The 20,042-nt window shown below is 35.4% G+C and overlaps 2 protein-coding genes across 3 annotated transcripts in view; both read right to left on the bottom strand.

Annotated features, from left to right (window-relative positions):
• Window positions 1-269: 269 nt before the first annotated feature.
• The window catches only part of LOC140744898 (glutamate receptor ionotropic, kainate 2), a 21,845-nt gene continuing 2,072 nt past the window's right edge, over window positions 270-20,042 (bottom strand). For both annotated transcript variants that reach the window (XM_073076597.1, XM_073076598.1), the window contains exons 5-16: window positions 19,403-19,617; window positions 13,320-13,466; window positions 11,474-11,659; window positions 10,482-10,682; window positions 9,863-10,090; window positions 9,175-9,398; window positions 7,884-8,021; window positions 6,647-6,845; window positions 5,891-6,125; window positions 5,426-5,541; window positions 5,112-5,264; window positions 270-1,090 (exon numbers count right to left, since the gene is read on the bottom strand). In XM_073076597.1, coding sequence (XP_072932698.1) covers window positions 893-1,090; window positions 5,112-5,264; window positions 5,426-5,541; window positions 5,891-6,125; window positions 6,647-6,845; window positions 7,884-8,021; window positions 9,175-9,398; window positions 9,863-10,090; window positions 10,482-10,682; window positions 11,474-11,659; window positions 13,320-13,466; window positions 19,403-19,617 — 2,240 coding nt within the window. In that variant the 3' untranslated portion in view covers window positions 270-892. The remainder of the gene's footprint in view (window positions 1,091-5,111; window positions 5,265-5,425; window positions 5,542-5,890; window positions 6,126-6,646; window positions 6,846-7,883; window positions 8,022-9,174; window positions 9,399-9,862; window positions 10,091-10,481; window positions 10,683-11,473; window positions 11,660-13,319; window positions 13,467-19,402; window positions 19,618-20,042) is intronic.
• Window positions 17,537-18,445, bottom strand: LOC140745111 (uncharacterized). Its single transcript, XM_073076883.1, has one exon. The coding sequence runs from the start codon at window positions 18,443-18,445 to the stop codon at window positions 17,537-17,539; it is 909 nt and encodes a 302-aa protein (XP_072932984.1).

The following is a 20,042-nucleotide window of genomic DNA, read 5'->3' as shown; positions in this document are numbered from 1 at the left end:
AACCATGTGAAAATTAAACAACATTTAATCTTAGTAGTTCAGCGATGAACAAGTGTGTAACATTGAACACGATGTTTAAGCATCTTTTCTTCCGCGCTTAGTTTAATTTCATGAAAATATTGAAAAATGAACATCAAGTTAGGCAACACCAAATATGGTCTATAAACATGACATGTAAATGAAACGAAAAATAAACGGACACATTTTAAGCACCCGTGCCATTTAGAAAATCTTATAATAATAATAATAAATAAAAAGACGAAGCAGGTCGTATAACGGATGCAGCGTGCGACTTGGAGCGCTCGCGCAGTGGTGACGGCGAGGTGGGTGACGGCGGCGCAGAGCGAGGCGGCGCGGCCGGCTTGTGCAGCGTGCGCGGATTGAGCGACGCGCGCCACTCGCTTGCCAACGCTTCCACGACAATTACTAACAGTTAGCAAGAAGTAAGAAGTAATTTAGTCAACCCAAAAATAAGTGTTTTTGAATTTTTAATGTAACGTCGTCAAATAATACCACTATTTAAAACAAAACATATAATTTTTATTTTAAAAATACACATTTGAGACATCTATTTCTCATGAACTATAAAATTCTGACATTCTCTATTAAAATTATAAAACTTAAATAACAAGTAAAGATTTCCTTAAAAATTAAACAACATATAATCCTATTAAGTAGTTCAGCGACAAATAATTCTGTAACATTGTAGAGAACGTTTAAGTATATTTCCTTGCGCTTCGTTATATGTCATGAAAATATTGGAAAACGGACATTAAGTTTAACAACACCAAACTATGAATATGTCAATGTAATCGAAATGGAAAACAGAACTGACACACTCCAAGAATCCGTACCATTTATTATGCCACTGATGATGGGAGCTAAAATTCCTTCAATAAATTTCGTCAAAGTTGATGAAGGACGAGGCAGCTCGTATAACGGATACAGCGCGCGACTTGGAGCGCTCGCGCAGTGGTGACGGCGAGGCGGTTGACGGCGGCGCAGAGCGAGGCGGTGCGGCCGGCTTGTGTAGCGTGCGCGGGTTGAGCGACGCGCGCCACTCGCTCGCAAGCGCTTCCCCGAATGTTATCTGTAGAAACAGATAAGTATAGATATCTCACCGCCTTGTAATTGAAGGAAGCCATTAAATGACTTAAACAGCTGACAATTCTGTGAGACGTTTAATGGCTGTCATGGTGTAATTTACGCGGAATAATGCCGACATGCGCAGTTAAGACAGACACAAGATTGAAGAAAAACTGCGAACAAATATCGTTTCGTTCGTAAACAATCTAAGAACTACATTTTTTAAATATTGTTCAAACACGAAAATAATTGACAGTGACAATAATTGTCAAATGGTTACATTTTCTTAGGCGCTGCGCAAACGGGGAGACTTTTGTGTCTTGTGTCAGACACAAGCTACCGATGAATATTTGATTTCTATAGAATCAGTATGAAATCATTCAACTCCCTGCGCATACGTGTGTCCAGTTGCTTCCACTTAACACTATATTCATAACGATCAAGAAGTGTTCGGTGTCGGTAACTGGAAACTAAAAGTCGTCAGTTGAAGACACAAGCAACATTAACAAATTTCCTTACAATTACGGTTTCTTACAGCTACGGTTTCTAGTGGTGTCCCGTGTCGGTGACAGGACATCGGCAACTGTGTCCGATTGCCGACACGGGACACAGTGAGCACGGTTGCTTGTGATGGTGTGCTGTGTCAGTAACAGAAAGTGTCCCCGTTTGCGCAGCGCCTTAGGGTTAGGCAATGACATTTAAAACTATCTATTGGGCTAGGGGCGAGTAATCTTTACTAATCTATCTAAAAAATTAAAACAAATCAAAATATTTTATTAGTAGGTATTAAAATATTTAAATGAAAAGTTCATTTATCCCTCCTTGTCACGTTTATATTTTACGATGTTATTTCATGACTCAGAGATGGTACAGTAAAAGGAGAATGCCCATTCTTGTTACTGATTTTTCTCATGCGTCATAATGAAAGTAATATTAAAATTATTTTTTGATTTTTTTACATAATTTGTCGATCAGAATAGTTTCTTTGAACAGGGGATTCCATTTAAGATAAAATAAGACGAAATCTTGATTGTTGTTCTTAAAAATTAAAATGGCGGAATTTTATACTCGGAATTCAGATAAGATCTATTAGTGTTTTGATTAATGATTTTTCTCAGGCATCAAAATGAAAGTAATATTAAAATTATTTTTTGTTTTTTTTTTACATAGTTTGTCTATCAGAATAGTTTCTTTGAACAAGGGGGTTCCATTTAAGATAAAATAAGACGAAATGTTGATTGTTGTTCTTAAAAATTAAAATGGCGGTATCAAAGAGTAAAATAATATATGAGGCGGTATTTTATACTCGGATTTCATTATTTTAGGTTTTTAGGATTATTTTAGGTTTTTTTTACCTACTACCTTTAAAAGTAAATGGAATATGTTAGTCGAACTACATTATAGATACCTACTATCAGTTAAAACCGACCATAAATCTATCGTCGGATATTTTCGATTTTGAGGTTATGTAACATTTCGGTAAATAACTTCAGAACCCGGGTGCTGATCTAAAAAATAATTATTGGTGGTAGTATTTGGTTAATTATACATCGTCCACAACAAGTTTCAATATGACGCAACTCTGGACGGCGGTCCATACTTTCATGGGCATTGTCCTTTGGCACGTCGTCGCCTTACAAATTAAAATTGCTGATTTGGTGTTATTTTCAAAATGCAAGTACATACGTAGAATCTAAAGTAGGGTTGTATGTAGGTCAGTTTCCTAAATACATTTTTAGTTGCACTTAAAAAAGGTCACATGTTTATAGCCATTCATGAAATTGAAATCATCATATTGTTAGCAATATATTCAAATTATTTAATTATAGTATTATTTTAATTAATTATTTTGTGTTATATGCATGATGTGTTACTTTATAATAATAAGTGCCCATTTATATAGTCATTGGCTGTATGGGTTATACGATTGTGTGCATTAGCATAAAACAAGAAAAAGAACGCGCTTGGCGCGAGACTTGTATTTTACGCGGGAATAATAAAAGTTGTAAATTGGATCAAGAAAATAGTTTGTGTTATTAATATTGATAAGACATTTATTTATAGAGCCTTTTTACACTCATTATCGTAAGAAAACTATATATTTTTATGCGTATGTACATTGTACGGTAACACAATATTCTAACAACAAAATTGTGCCGTTACTTTCTGGCGACATATTAAGCGTCTTTTAGACGAGGGCTTTATGTCACATTCTGTCACGTAAGGACTTAGCCATAAAACTAGTCGTCTCAAGTACCTTTAAGTACATGGCAGCAATTAAAACATGCATTTCGAGAACCATGACAGTTTAAACAAACGCCTGGTTACAGTACTTTCATACTTGTGTTTACCTAACGTTTGAAATTTACATAACTTTAGCAGACGAAAATTAATTGATATATTTCCTATTATATATGTATATATTTCCTATTAAGTGCACTTGTAATTAGTATAAGACGCAGGCCGATTCAGTTCTTATAGTGACACTATAATTTCTAAAATTGTGGATTTATGATTGTGGATTAATTGTTTCCTCTACCAATACTAAAATTAATTATACGAATCTGACTTCTAACCTTCACTAATTATATAAGGGTGGTAGGTACACTTAGAAAGTATAGAATTAATAATTGCGATTACGTCATAGAATATCGTGTTTCAATTTCATTTCTGCGTTTTTAAAACATTAGTATGAAAGAGATTTAGCTAGTATAATGTAAGTGTGAACTAACACAAGCTACTTTTATCAATTTAGGAAAGTTGCCAAGTTTCTGAGCTTTCCCAATTAAAGCCTGCATACAATACGACGCTACGATGCAGTCAAAATTTAAACCTTACCAGCTTATTTTCGTGTGATATAAATATTATATAATCGACTTAAGTAATACGATCGTGATGTACTGATGTACAATTTTTTTATAATGTAGAAAGTACGTGTAAGTTATAAATTTATAATATTCATGAATATTCCCCTGGCTGTATAAGAGTATATATTTTTTTATTTTTTTTTTATATGTAACCTAACGATAAGACAGACGGGCTGCCTGATGGAAAGCAGTCACCGTCGCCTATGGACATTTGCAACACCAGAGGAGTCGCCAATGCATCGCCGGCTTTGAAGGAGAGCTCTTTTTACACCCCTCTTAAAGAGCCCCATGTCATAGTCCTGAGGGAATACCTCAGTAGGAAGTTCACTCCACATTTTGCACGTACGCGGCAAAAATGATCGATTAAACCGAACCGTGGAGGACCGCCACGGGTCCAGTTGATGTGGATGGAACTTCAGCCTTCGGCGAGTGGTGCGATGAAGGAAAGGCGACGTAGGAACCAGATCAAACAGTTCCTCAAAACACTCACCATTGTAAAGTCGGTAGAACACGCAGAGGGAACCTATGTCCCTCCGAAGGCTTAAGGGTTAGTATATTCACGAATGTATCGTTAAAGTTACGTTTTTGCACTCACAACACTTGCTCGTTAACTATCACTAGGCGCTTATTGTTATTACTTGAATATGACAGAACACTATTATAAAAAATTCAAACAGTGCATTTGTAATTTACCTACCTACAAGTCGCAGGCCGATTCAGTTCTTATAGGAATGTTTTGACTCAATAATGTATCGTTAAAGTTACGTTTTTGCACTCACAACACTTGCTCGTTAACTATCACTAGGCGCTTATTGTCATTACTTGAATATGACAGAACACTATTATAAAAAAAATCATTTATTCAATTAATTTAAAACTATCAATACTGATTCCTAAACTAGCGACTTTTAGATACACGTGAGTTGATAGTTGTGAAAAAGAATTAAAATATGACATGAAATATGATCGACAGTCAAACAGATAGATTTTTTAAAATTTAGATTTCAACAATGGGTCAGGGTGTTTTGGCATAGCATGGCAGCCACAAAAAGCACACAAAAATTGCTAGCGTGGAGCTGTAAGTCTTGGAAGCGTCATTTTTTGTTATTATTTTAATTAATAAATTATACATTGTCCCTATTCGAAACGTTCACATACCTTTTCCTTGACACAAATCTGTCGGGCATGTAGTAGAAAGTCGATAACTGCAACGAAGAAACCCAGTATCCCACCAAAGAGTAACACCAAGAATATTCCACTGGTATTTTTCATCTGCAGAGAACCACTATCATCCTCCTCGGACTCTGAATTCTATAAAATAACAATTTGTTTGTTTAAAAAGGTGGTAAAAATTACTGGTCGCAATAAAATAACTGTCGCTCATGTATTGGCTTTGTAGTTCATGTGCTACCCCAGAAGACCATTTTACAAAGTAAAGAATTTAAAACAGACAAAAAATATATTTTTTTTACCTTACAACTTTCTTTGATGTCTTCCTGTTCCCACCATTTTGTTTTTAGCTTTAATAAATCTCCTGATTCTTGCAACGCTAATATTGCATTATCTATCAATGTTTTATGTGGAGAATCTGAAAAATCAGTTAAAATAATATTAGAGTCACAAACAAATTAAAACCTATTAGCTTCTATAAGACCAAAAACGTAAACGAATGTTTAAACCTTCTTTTGTTTATTAAGGAGCTTCCAGTAATAAGGCAGTGATAGCCTAGTGGTAAAGAAACTCGGCCTCTGAGTCGAGGGGTCCGAGGTTTAAATCCCACGCACCTTTGATTTTTCAAAGTTATGTGCGTATTAGAAATTAATTATCACTTGTTAAACGGCGAAGGAAAACATCGTGAGGAAACCTGCATACATTAGTATCCTTCGCTATTAAGTAAATTCACAATTATTTTTATTTATCACAAAGAAATTTCTTACTTTTTGGCATCCCGATTCCGTAATCCTTAGAGTCAAGTTGGGATCCTACCATTTTCAAGGAGCAATTTCGTTGCATGAAGTATTCAATAGCAGTGGATTCCATGAAGAACGCGTAGTTCTGCCCTTTGCTCCGTAACACTCTCTCTTTGCCCTCATCATTGTTGTTCGTGAAGACTGAGGGTTTGGCGGAACTCATCACGTTCCAAATTTTTTGGTAAACAGGATCGTTTGAATTCTGAAATTTTATAATTACTGAATTAATAAAGTTGTTTGTTGTTGTTGTTGGTTTGAATCGGTTTCTCGATTTAGGGTTTAAAATCCCAGCATGCATACCTCTGATCATGCAAAGTTATGTGCATATTAGAAATTTATTATCACTTCCTTTAACAGTAAAGGAAAACATCATAAGGAAACCCACGCGCCAGAGAGTTCTCAAAAAAAAGAATTTTCAAAAGCATGATCATGATGCATATATCAATCAGTGATAACGGATCCGAATCTATTCAAGACGTTACAACTTAGTCCTCAGAGTTACCAACATATATGTGGCTCATGTGGTCAGCCATCTGACCACATGAGCCACATCAAAGATCTCTATCTGAGCAGTGAAGATAACTATTGCAATCCGAACAGCCAGAAAGATGAAGGAAGAATTTTATCATATGAGATATAATTGGATTCTTGTAAATCATGGAACTGACAAAGGCATTTTTAAGCAGTCAGGATTTTCGTTTTTATAAAAATTCTGCAGTTTACCTTAAAAAAATTATATGTAGATGTATTAAGCACCGCACCATACGCCACTTTGTTCTGCTCCGATAAGGCTTTCACATCAGTAATCTCGCTGCTTCTGCGACTGTTACTGAGGAATGTCGACATGTTGGCCGTGTAGGACGCCGTGATGATGAGAGCGAAGAACCACCACATACCCGTCACCCAGCGAGATCCGGCAGCTCTGGAATGTATTTTAAAAATAAATTTGTTTTTTTTTTATATATATAATATAAGAGTAGCAGACGAGCATGCAGTCCACCTGATGGTAAGTGGCTACTGCCGCCCATGGACATCTGTAATCAACCCCAGATAGGATTAGATATTCCTACCTGAGGTCGGCCACAGATGCGCCGCTACCCTTGAGGACTAAGCTGGAACGCCTCGGAACAGTATGTCTCCCTTACCACACCCTTCAAACCGGAACACAGCAGGTCCTAACACTGCTGTTATTAGGTAGAAATGGATGTGGCGGTGGTGCCGCCGGAGTCGAACTAGAAAGGGTTCAACCACCTTTAAAATACTATCTTAATATACTGGTACTAAAATATTTTTGTCTGTATGTCCTTTATAGGATCGTAAAATATGAATTTGATTATATTATGATTTGTAGCAAAGTTGTTGTGTATGAGCCCACGAAATTTTTCTGAGTTGGTACGACGAATTTATGACGCCATCTTCAAATTTACAGCTAGTACAATAAAATTTTTAACATTAAACAATATCAAATAATACTATTAAACTAATATTATTAAATCTCGATTTAGATTTAGCGAAAATTTTGTATGTCAATTTCAGCATCTGGTTATATATTTTTTGATTTCAATGAAATAGGTTTTCTAAGAAGAATACGGAACACAAAAATACGTTACTAAATAACTTGTTTTAAAAAACTTTTTTAACATTAATTTATTATTTATTTCATATTCTACCCTTTCAGCAGGCAATTTTCTCTATGGACATATTTAGGTATTGTTAGATATTAAGATATAATTTTGGTCTATTCCACATGAATCACCTGGCACAAAATCACCTGGGTGATCAAAGGCAACTTCAAAAAAATATAATATTTTAGTTTGCTTTGATCACCTTTATAAAAAACCTACAAAAAACGGGTGCCTAAAATGTCGTTCATTCAATCACCTAGGCTTTTATACTCGGCTTCAATGAAACATTTACTGAAGCGTTTAAACTTTGTTATCTATTAATGTTGGACACTTACCGAGGCAAAATATCACAACCCTGGGTCATAATAGCACCCATTGTTAGCCACATGCAATTATAGAGACTCCAAATGTTCTGTAAATTTTCAGGGTGTTGATTACAGGGATGGGGGTTTACCCAATCAGCTTGGCTCATTCTAAAACACATTAAAACTTATATCAATATAGTAAATACTATAGTCCTATTATTAGGGTAGTATTTAAACGCGTGACTGCAAATAAAAGTTTTGAATGACAAAAATAATGAATTTTGGTTATAGTATTACTAAGTGAGCGACTGGCTGCGAGTGACGAGAAATCAACAGAACAGCAACTTACAAACATTAATAATGTGAGTTACTTAAAATACGAAATGAGAAGCTTAATGAAGCTTCTGTAATGATATTTGAGCGACCTAATATTTGTCTAAGTGTAAACATTACGTCCTGCGTTGTATTCAATATTTAGCATTTTTTTTTAATACTGAGCAGTATTTTATTTTAAATGAAGTGTTTCGAATACAAAAACCACTTTGAAAAATACTATAATAATTAAAATATTGTGTGCTCATGTCATTGATCATGAATAAAGGTAAGGTCTGAATTCATGCAAATTGGGCCCACCCGCTCGCAGGGCGCCCTGCTCGCTTAGTTTTATATTGTCTTATATTATATTCCAACCTAACCTAACCAATTCAATTAGAAAAACCCAATCTATCTTAATACTAACGTTGCCTCTCTATATTTCCAGTCACTCACTTAGTAATGTAGTCGCACAAGTTATTAAAAGAGTATAACATAATCAGTCGCTAAGTTTTTTTTATTCGATCGTTTTATAATTTCCCCTATTATTATACCTTAATGAGTGCGTTATGTTGTAAGAAGTTTAAGGCGTGCAGGTTTCCTCGCGATGTTTCCCTTCGCTATTTAAACAAGTGATCATTTCTAATCATTTAATATCTACTACGCGATAAATTGAAAAATTATCGGTACGTCCCTAGGATTTTAACCTCGGACCTATATAAAAAATAAGCTTACTAACCTTACAATTATTCATGTAAACATTTGTATTTGTTGCACGAAGTCAACACTTTCTAAATCATACCATACGATGGTATGTACATGCATACCCTTACGCGAATTCGACTTACGCGATTTTCACTCGGTCCCCGCGATCGGTAATTCGTGTAAGTCCGAGGTATTACTGTATATGTATAATATACATATATAATATAAGTATATATATATATTATCCGCTACTACTATAATACTATCTTCTATTGACCTACTAGTATCGAATCTATTTAATTACCTTGCACAAATGAGTAACACAAACGATACAATAATATAAGTGGTGGCTAAATAAAGCCATACATCCAAAGCCAGAGGTTTTATGAACGAGAACATATCAGGGTCCTCTGGAGGGGCTTCCTTCAACAATATGCTGATTCCCAACGACATGAACGGCGTCGAAAAGTCAATAACTGAGTTCCGCTCAGATGTTATTGTCAGGTCACATATGGCCAAATCTGCATTCTGGAACGATTTGAACGACATTAGTGAACTTATGTTTAATCACGTAAAAGGTATGAAATGTAGAGACAGTATGGTTCAACCAGGAAGATACAGCCGCCATACTTAAGTTGATGGAGCTAGTATGCTTTGATCGCGGAGGTAACACCGCCACACTAATTTCTGCGTGAAGCAGTTCATGCGTCTCGATGGAAGGAAGTGGATTCCCGCTGACTTACATGTGAGGGTATCCTTTTCAGTTTTTAGAAATGGCTACCCACGATCGGCTTCAGATTCTATATACATTTGATCAAAGACGTCCATGGGCAGTCACAATGCATGGGCAGGCACAACTTACCATCAAATAGCTTATTAGCTATTTTAATCTTATAAAACGGGTTCGTCGTTTACTCATTGTTGTCCCACTGAGAGGAGACCCGTACCGAGGTCATCTCACCTCTTCTCCAATAATAAATGAATATACTAACATGTTCCAGCAGCTCTCCAATCATTCCATCCCATTTCCTGGTCCCAGTGATACGATTGCCATATTTATCTTCATTCACTCTGTAGAATTCATATCTCAAATTCACATTTTGATTTTCTTTTATGTGTTTGAAAATAGCGTCGATGAGATCCACGCCGTAACCCCTGAAGCTTGTGGTATCGTTGGTGGTGACTATGTCAAAATATGGCAATCCTTTTTTTGAGACAACCTGTTAGAATCAAAACACTCAATCTACTATTTATAAATTGTGATACTGAGAATTTAGGAGCATTTTATAGAAATCTAAAATATCTGTCAATGTAATTCATTAAGAGATTAAAATCTCTGGAGACGTTACCACTAAATCTATTTCTGCCTTATAGGTTTAGGTGTGAAGTACTTTTACTAGGCATTCCAACTTAGTCCTTAAGGGTAATAACGTGTCCGTAGCCGACTTGAAGTAGGACTCTCTGACGGACTGCATTAAGTTATTATTGCCGTCCTAAGATATCTCTAACCTTCAATTATAAATCAATCGTTCTTCCTGACGCAGTGACAGATTCATTGCAATTCCTAAGGAATAATACCTTATATATATATCAAACGGTATCCACACTTACCCTTATAACAGATTTAGAACTCCTTGCCGAAGATCTATCAATGACAGCCCGTTCATTCGTGATCACGTCTTTCTTGGAGTCCCAATAACCAACATGAATAAACTGGCTTTCAGTGCTCAGTTTTGAGTAATGTAGTTTAAAGTTGGTCCTTCTGCCATCTTTGTCAAACTCGATGTGCCCCGTGAAACCTTCTGCGGTTGTCTGGAAGAAAAGATTTTCATATTATAAAATACTTATCACGAATCAGTTCAAAATATGGCAGAACCGATTTATTTCGATCGGGGAGGTACCACCGTCACACATATTTCTAGCATAGAGGATTTCCGTTTCGGTGGCAGGTTGTAGCTACTGTCTAACTTGAAGCGACCCTCTTGCCAGTCTTGGGTAGACCTTGGGTAGAGTTATGTCCGAGTAAATACCGCATCTTAAATGTATTTGGATTATAATTCGGACTCTACCCAAGAAACCTATTTTAATTTAGTTTTATTCATTATTCTAGCATTACCCGTAACATATATCGCATTCTAAGAAAATTTCAAGTGCCTACATGTATTACGGTTCCAGAGATAGAGGCCTGTGAAAGACGGGCAGACTGACAGATGAACAGACAACGGAGGCTAAGTAATAAAGTTCCGTATTTACCCTTTGGATACAGACCCTAAAAAAATTCTGTATCTCCGTTTCTTACTATAATATAATAACATCATTATTTTTCAAAACTAAAAATCAATCTAGTAACTTTGCTTGAACTTTCTCTAAGGCGTTTTCGCTCGCCTCGAAAATCGTTAATCCTGAGGATGTTGATAAGGACAATGGTACAAAATTATTAAAATCGTGTATTGTCATTGGTTTTTGATATTTTTTCAAAATTTTGAATTAACCTAAACTTTCAAAGTGGATAGAAATCGGGTTCAAAGATTCCGTTACTCTATTATGTACATACATACATACATACAACCCAAGCTAATAAAAGCGTGTTAAAAAGCAATTACATTGAGCAGAGACTCCCTCAACACGTCTCCCATTGGCCACGCTGATATTTCGTACTCCGCCTTCTCCTCCTTGAAGCAGAGCGGCGGTGGTAGATCAATATGTCTGGTATACTTCCCGGTCTCAATAATGCTTCTGATTGCCTTTTCCAGGTGCGTCAATGCATCAGCAGTCAGTGCAGTCTCCAACTAAGAAAATAAATGTAACATTAGAAGTGGATGAAAGTGTGGATGTAATCAATGTATTGTCTCATCGCTGGATACAGATTTTCTCTCAAGAGAATCCTTCACTAGATTAGCTACTGAATATAATCTTATAGTGGAAAGGGGGTAGAACCCTCAGTGGTTAGACTCCAGCGGCACCACCACCATTTTTGCCTAATAATAGGATTGTTAAACGTCGCTGTGTTGTGGTTTGAAGGGTGTGGTAAGGGAGACATACTTTTATGAGCCTTCCCAAATTAGTCCTCAGGGGTAGCGGCGCCGACCTCGTCGACCTCGGCTAGTACTCTCATGTTGTCTGGGGTTGATTACGATTAGATGCCCATGAACGGCAGTAGTCACTTACAATCAGGTGAACTGCATGCTCGTCTGCTACTCTTATTATAAAATAATAATAATAATAGGTTATAATGGCCTGTGATGACTTGAATGGTGTTATTATTTCATTTTAAGAAAAATATCGCTAAAATATATCTGGAATTTTTTATATAGGAATATATATTCTAAAAATATGTAGGAACCGCGAGATAGAAGAGCTGGTCTCCGAGCCTAATATCATAGGCGAAACCAAGTCAAGCAGGCTCCGATGGCTCGGACACGTAGAGAGAATGGGAGAAGATCGAACCCCGAAGCGCGCATACCTGGGTGTCCTTGACGGGCGAAAACCAGTCGGACGGCCTAAATACCGCTGGAAAGACGAAGCAGTCAGGGACCTCAGGGAGCTAGGACAAGATAACTAACAACAAATTGCACAGGATCGGGAGAAATGGCGACTTCTCGTATCGGAGGCCAAGACTCACTTCGGTTCGACGAGCCACCGGAGTAAGTAAGTAAGTAAGTATAATTTAAATAACCTCGAGGTAGACACCAAAACCTAGGTATTTCCAGTACCGGAACACTTGTTAAGAGCAGTCTCAATATGTTCCCGCCGGGAGTGTAACTTAGTGGAAGTTGATTTGTTAGTAGTTTTAACGAAGTGTCCTTTTCGATAACTTTTGGTTTTGTTCCAGTTTCACAAATTCTTGGCAGAAATTCCATTTACATATTGAACATTTTAAAAGTCGCAATGGAAGCTTTAAATATGTCGTTTGTGAATAAAATATGTTATTTAAAATTATAGGGGTTTGTGGTATTAATTTAATTACTTAAATTAAAAATCTACTACACGAACAAATTGATTAAATATATAGGTAAGTGTGTAAAAATATATATATACGATGCTTTTCGTCTCCGTTTAGTCATATCTACACTCACACTAACGCTTATAAAAATAATTTCCTGCTAACTTTTATTTATTTATTTATTTATTATACACAAAACACAGCAATAAAACATTACAGAAACTCTTTCCAATTCGTTTTAAAGCGTTCAATGTACGCTCCTGCCGTGCTGCGAAGTTCAGCAAGAGGCATGCAGAAAATATCGACAGCTGGATTCCACTCCATCAAGCCATTGAGCAAGGTCAGCAACTTTGTATAGACCAAGCGAACATTTGGCATTCCTAATATTGTATGACATATAATTGAACTGATTATTCACGTATAGTTTCTTTATGTGCAACTCTCTGCGAGTAAAGTATGCTTTCAATAATTTCAAGAGAGTAAAAAAATCATAAAGGATATCTCACCCTAATAGCGAAGCGAGTGTCCATGTCTATGTCATTCCACAAATCCTTGTCTTCCGTTGTCAAGTGCAGTGTGGAGACGTTTGCCATTAGGTCAGGGATGTCCTTGAGGTTCACTGTATATGCGTCGAGAGCTGTCAATATAAAGCTCTACAAACGGAGAAGGAATAGACGGTAAGGTAATACGATATAAAAATAAACATTGTTATATTATTTGAGAATGCTAATATTAAAAACCTACACTATATTATGTATATTTTCAAAAACCTAGATAGTTTATCCGTATTTGGAATATAGCGTTGTAAGAGCAAAAACTAAAGGTAAAAGTAGATTTAATACAGATCGTTTGATTTTTAAGGTATTTCGAAGCCTCCTCAGTCATCACAACTTAAAGACACATTTTCAGAAAGATTACAATATATAAATGAAAAATGAAAATGAAAATGAAAAATGAAAAATATTTTATTTATATCAATAAAGTTACATAAGTAATCCATTGTTGGGGCCTCCTTTTAAGTATATTTATACCTGTAACAGGAAGCCCCGCTCTTCCATAGCATAATACAAATATGATTATCTAAAATTACAAGTTTACTTCACTTACTAACTAAGTGTGTGCGTGTGTGTGTGTGTGTGAGTGTCGTGTGTGTGTGTGTGTGGGTGTGTGTGTGTGTGTGTGTGTGTGTGAGAGAGAGTGTTGTGTGTGTGTGTGTGTGTGCGTGTGTGAGAGTGTTGTGTGTGTGTGTGTGTGTGTGTGTGTGCGTGTGTGTGTGTGTGTGTGTGTGTGCGTTTATGAAATTACATTTAATAATTCTTCACTCTCATCATAGTCCATTTTCTTTAACCATTCAATTATGGTGATTTTACAATCACGTTTGTGCAAAGAATAAATATTTAAAAGGGCATTTACTTTGTTGTATAAGTAGCCTGATTGTTTTTTATATTGATGTACGGCAAATTTTGTGTTAACTGCATCAGTATCGATTTTTACTTTTCCTCTCCTATAACTTTTAGAATCTTTTGTAGCAGTTTTATGTCTTTCAAGCAATGAGTGTAGTATATATAATTTTCTGACACTTAGCAAATTGCTGAGGGAATACAATTCTATTGTGGGGAATCTGTAAGACTTTTTATACATTACTTTAATAAGTAGTCTCTGTGCCCTTTCCAATTCAAGGAATTTTACTTTAGAACAGCCACCCCACACAGGGATGCAGTATGTCAAGATAGATTGAGCAAGAGCGCAGTAAACTTGATTTAAGATTTTGTTTGACGCAACATTTCTAAGTGACTTAAAAATCCAAATTAATTTTCGTATCCTACTAGTAGTTGTCTCTACATGATTATGCCAAGAAAGTCTCTGATCAATTACAATTCCAAGGTATTTTGTGCTACAAACTTTTTCTATATTTGAACACTTGCAATTACTACTAGAATCATCGCAACTGTGAATTTTGATAGTGATATCTTTTGGTTGGGTACTTTTATTGATAGCAAAACATATATAATTTGTTTTAGTAACGTTGAGTGTCAGTAAATTTAGTTTTAGCCATTCAGCTACTTTAGAAATACCAAATTCTGCTGCAGTTTGGACTTCATTCCAACTGTTACCTGAAAAGACTAATGCCGTGTCATCTGCATATGAAAATGTTAGTCCATTATCGATTTTTAGGTTACATAAGTCGTTTATGTATATTAAAAACAAGGTAGGTCCTAAAACACTTCCCTGGGGTACGCCACAGCTGATTTCAAGGTCGTCACTGACAAAATCCCCAATTTTAACCCTTTGTGTTCGACCACTTAGATAATCTCTTAGTAAATTAAGTTGAGTCCCTCTTACACCAATCATTTCTAACTTACGAAGAAGTGTGACTGTGGACACTGTGTCAAATGCCTTTTTTATATCCAAAAAGACTGTTAGGCATTTTTTCTTACGGTCAAGTTGGTCAATTATATGTGCAGTTAGGTTTAAGATGGCGTCCTGGGTACATTTGTTTTGTCTAAAGCCGTATTGTGCGTCTGACAGGATGTGGTGTTTGTTGAGATATTGAATTAGTCTGTTATTAATTAATTTTTCAAGAATCTTTGAGATACCTGGCAGCAGTGAGATTGGTCGATAGTTATTTAAATCGCCTTTATCTCCAGTCTTGTGTATTGGAATGACAACAGATTTTTTTAAAAGTTTAGGAAAGATTCCTTTTGAAAAACATAAATTAGCTAAGTGGCATATTATTGGTACAAGCATAGTTCTAGCTGATTTAAGAAACTTAACAGAAATTCCATCCCAGCCAGATGCACCGTCTGATTTTAAGTTCATAAGAATGGAATTAATTTCGTCATGGTCGGTGTCTACTAAAACAAATGACGAGAGTTGTGTATTGAAGTTATTTATAGGACTATTATTTGTGATTATAGGGTTTATTTCAGTTAAGATGTTATCGGCAAGTTTTCGTCCAATATTTGCAAAATAATTATTAACTAAATTTACTGATTTGTTAGGGTCAATGTCAATATCTAATAAGTCATTACAGATTATTTTAGGGTGTTTTATGTTTGTAATATTTCTTATGTTATTCCATAGAACTTTAGGATTTTTAACTAAGAGTTGTCGTCTTTCATATATACGTTTTAATTTTTTTATAAGATTGTTGCAATAATTGCGATAGCGTTTATACGTTATTTTTAATATTTCATCAAAAGGATTAGCTTTAGTTTTCTTTTGCATGCTATTTCTGTGCTTAATACAACGCAAAATACCAGAAGTTATCCAAGGTTTTAAAATACGATTACTTTTTGATAGCTTCTTAATTGTAGTATTTTCCTCTATAGATTCCGTGATTTTCTTAATTAAAACGTCAACTATCTTATTAGGATCATCACAGAAAAGAAGCGTGGATAGGTTTTTATTTGCAAGATTGTCTAGGGCCTTATCAAAATCAATGTATGTTTTATTTTTAGGACATGTTTTGATTTCTTTTATTTTTGCCAAACACAGGAGTACCATATTGTGGTCGGTGACGGATGTATTCATAACAGCTATAAATGCATTAGTTTTCCGCTTTTCTAGTTTAAGAATGACGTGGTCTAGGCAACTACTTGCCCTCGTAGGAAAAACGTGTCCGGGTAACATACCATATGCTGACAGCATACTCAGGTAATTGTGTCGGTTTCTTAGTTCGAGGTTAGTTTCATTCATTTTTGTAATAAGATTAATGTTTAGATCTCCTGTTAGTATTATATTTTTATGTTTATTTATCGTATCAAGGTGTTTTTGAAGAGATTCAATAAATTTGTCAGTATTATTATTTGAAGGTGATCTGTAGATACCTAATATTAAATTATTAAAAATTTCTATTTGCAAACATGTAGCCTGTACCAATTTTATTTCAGTTATTTTAGGTTTTAAATTATTTTTCACATATATTGTAACACCGTCATTTTGGTTTAGTTGTCGTTCAGTTGTGAATGAAGTGTAGTTATTTATTATTGGTATAGATTTATAGGGATTAAGTCTACATTCAGTCAAAATGAGTATATCAATTTCGTGATTAAGATTAGATAAATTTATCTGAAAGTCGGCTATGTTTTTATATACACTTCTAATGTTCTGAGTAATAATTGTTAAATCTTTTTTATTAATATTTATATGTTTATTTAGATCTTGAGCATCACAAGTAACTGACGTTGCGATTTCAGTATTGTCTATTACTTTTATAGTGTTAAAAATATTATCCATAAATAATCCTATGAGTGTATGTATGAATGTGAAACTTTGTGCAGAATGATACCAGTGATTGTAATATTTTGTATAGTACAGGATACTCTTTTGGATGAAAAATCGTTAGATATAGGTATATTTCTTTATCTTGACTTTTAAATATTTTTATGAGTTTAGTAAAGTAAAAATAGAATGCCACAACTAACAAGGTATAAATATGTGCGTAATAACATGTAAAGTATGTGAGTGTATACATATAAAAACAATATGTGTAGAGTATTTTGTTTATATATATATAGCCAAATAGAAAATTATTTGTGTTATGATAAGTGTTGTAATATAAGTGAGTTTGTGTATAATGTATAGTTGATACTGTGTGTCTTTGTGTTGAGATAACATTAAGCGAGGAAAGTAGCTTAAGAACAATTTTGCTAATACTTTTATACATAGAAAATTTATATCTAAGTAGACAACCCAATGTAGAAGTATTACCTAGGCATAGTCAATCATGCTGCAATAAGTTTTGTACCTGCATTTCGTCTCTTAAAATTATAACCGGAGAGTTATCATCTCTTCTTAAATAAACTTTACCGTAGGCGGTCCAACAGTATTTATATCTTCTGGACTTAACCAACTCCCTTCCAAGAAAGTGCAGGCGAGATGACTTTGCTGTCAAGTTTTCAGATACAAATATGGGAGTATCCTCTGAGGTTCGAAAGCCTAGGTGTTTTGCACATAGTTTTGACTTATGCTTGATATTAAATGCTTTACACATTTTGAGAAAATCGTTTTTTATCAGTGTAGTTGTAGTCTCCACAATAATAGGTGTATTTCGCACTGACTCTTTTTTTGTGCGCACCCTATAAATGTCGCGTATTTCTTTTCGACTGACGTCGCAACCAATAGATTTCGACAAACATTTTATCATTTCTATTAAGTCTTCTTTATTTTCGTTTTCCTTTTTAGGTACATTCTTTATTTCGAAGCTGGCTTTCCTCGCATTTCTTTGCAAATCTTCAATTTTCTCCTCCAATATTGTTATGTTTTTTCGATCTTCCCGTGCTTGAGCTTCTAGTTCCTCAATTTTCTTTTTGTATTCTTCGTTTTGAGCTGTGAGGAAGGCAATAGAATTTTCTATATTTCGATTAGATTGCTGGATATCAACAAGTGTTGGAGTAATTTTTCTTAATTCTTCTTCATTTTTTGACGTCATGACAACTAATAACTGTTTTATCTCTTCCTTAAATGCAGTTAGTTCTGTACTAAACTCCTCATTAACTCTCTTTCTTTTGTTTCGGGTCGAGACAAATGCAGAGGGTGATTTATTTTCCTTTTGGGAATTTACTGTGAGGTTGGATTCCGAAAGAGATTTATTTAAATTAACATCTATGCTTCCGCTTTGTGTATTCATATTGCGTTCTGAGCAGAAAATAATGAAGACAGAATCGGAAACTCGCAACAGATAGTTGTATTTAACTGCTGTGAGCGTATAATCAATAGCGTCGCAGTAGGTGGGGTGCTTCGTCCAATGTAAACTCAAGTTATTACGGGTGAATCGGCGCACGCGCAACAGGTGGGCGTATCGTTCTGCAAGCGTTTGGTCAATAGCGTTGCAGTAGGTGGGGTGCTTCAAAATGGCGTGAAGTCAGAAACGGCGCACGCGCAACAAGTGGGCGTATCTTATTATGAGCGTTTGATCAATGGTGTCGCAGTAGGTGGGGTGCTTTAAAATGGCGTGAACTCAGATCGGCTCACGCGCAGCAAATAGGCGTGTGTGCTGTACAAGTATTAGGGCGTTGTGATTGGTCTCGTGAGTGAATAAAGAATATGACTCACGCTCTCTGTCTTCACACTTAGTACCAGGGGCACAGCACAATATGAGCTTCTCCGTTTTATGCACTCCTATTATTTCACTTCGATTTTTCGAAAACTTTATTTTAATTTAAATTTAAATATTAACTGATACAGATCTTGACGCGTTTGCACCTGACGGCGGTCCGAGGGGAAGAGGGAGGATATAAGGATTGCAAGTATTAACAGTGTTTCTCAAAGTAAACGTACATAAAGGTAAACGTACCCTTCGGGGTATCTCATTTAATCGTGTAGAGTACGCGACATTTACCTGATCGCGGCTACTTAGTACTTGAATCAAAATTTAGAATAAAATTAAGCAAACTTGCTCCTAGAATTTACAAATTAACGACAAGAAGCTTGCCTATCATTTAATTAATCTATTACTCTTTATGACTGTACTTCCTTTTAATAAAATAAAATTTTATTTCAGTAAGGGGATCGTTATTTTAAAAATCTAATAAGGAACGAAGCATTAAGTTTGGGAATACCCGTATACAATAATGACTATACGTACTTGATACTGAGTGGAGTTATCAACTTGTATAACCTCGTGCATGTATTTACGTATATTGTTTATATTACAATCAATCACATGATAGCTCATATGCATTACTTTGATTATGTACTTAAACGTCTCTCTATTATCACCATCAGGGTCTAATTTCCTGAACAGTATCTGGTCACTATTATAGGGCCACGAATTTATAATCTCCTGCTGTCGTATAAAACCTGGAAAAATCATACAAGCGATTTTATAACTGAATGAGTCGACAATATGTTTTATGCTAAAAGTGCTAAAAACTAATTTTAATTTCAAAAATGGCAAGATGCAACTGCCACCGTCGTCAACCCATTAATATCCCACTGCTGCACGGGTTTTCTCTCAGAATGAGAAAGATCAAGCCATAGTCCACAGCGCTGGACAAGTGCGTATTAGTAAAGTTCACATATCTTCGAGATTTTTTTTTAGGATCTCTCGGGTACCTATGCAGGTTTCCTCACGATGTTTTCCTCCATCGTTAAAGCAAGAGATCATTAATTTATAATATGCACAATCGCACATAACTTCGTAAAAATCAGAGATGGGATTCAAACATCGGACCCCTCAATTGAGAGGCCGAGTTTTAACCACTAGGGTATAATCAACAGATAGT

Source organism: Epargyreus clarus, unplaced genomic scaffold (genome assembly GCF_041222505.1).
Source record: "Epargyreus clarus isolate Ecla_fem2 unplaced genomic scaffold, WU_Ecla_fem_2.2 ptg000009l, whole genome shotgun sequence".
Taxonomy (NCBI): domain Eukaryota; kingdom Metazoa; phylum Arthropoda; class Insecta; order Lepidoptera; family Hesperiidae; genus Epargyreus; species Epargyreus clarus.
Note: the sequence above shows the minus strand (reverse complement) of the source record. Positions and strands in the feature narration are given on the sequence as shown.

Coding starts and splice junctions, on each gene's coding strand:
- LOC140745111 (XM_073076883.1), bottom strand. CDS start 18,445: ATGAATACACAAAGCGGAAGCATAGATGTTAATTTAAATAAATCTCTT.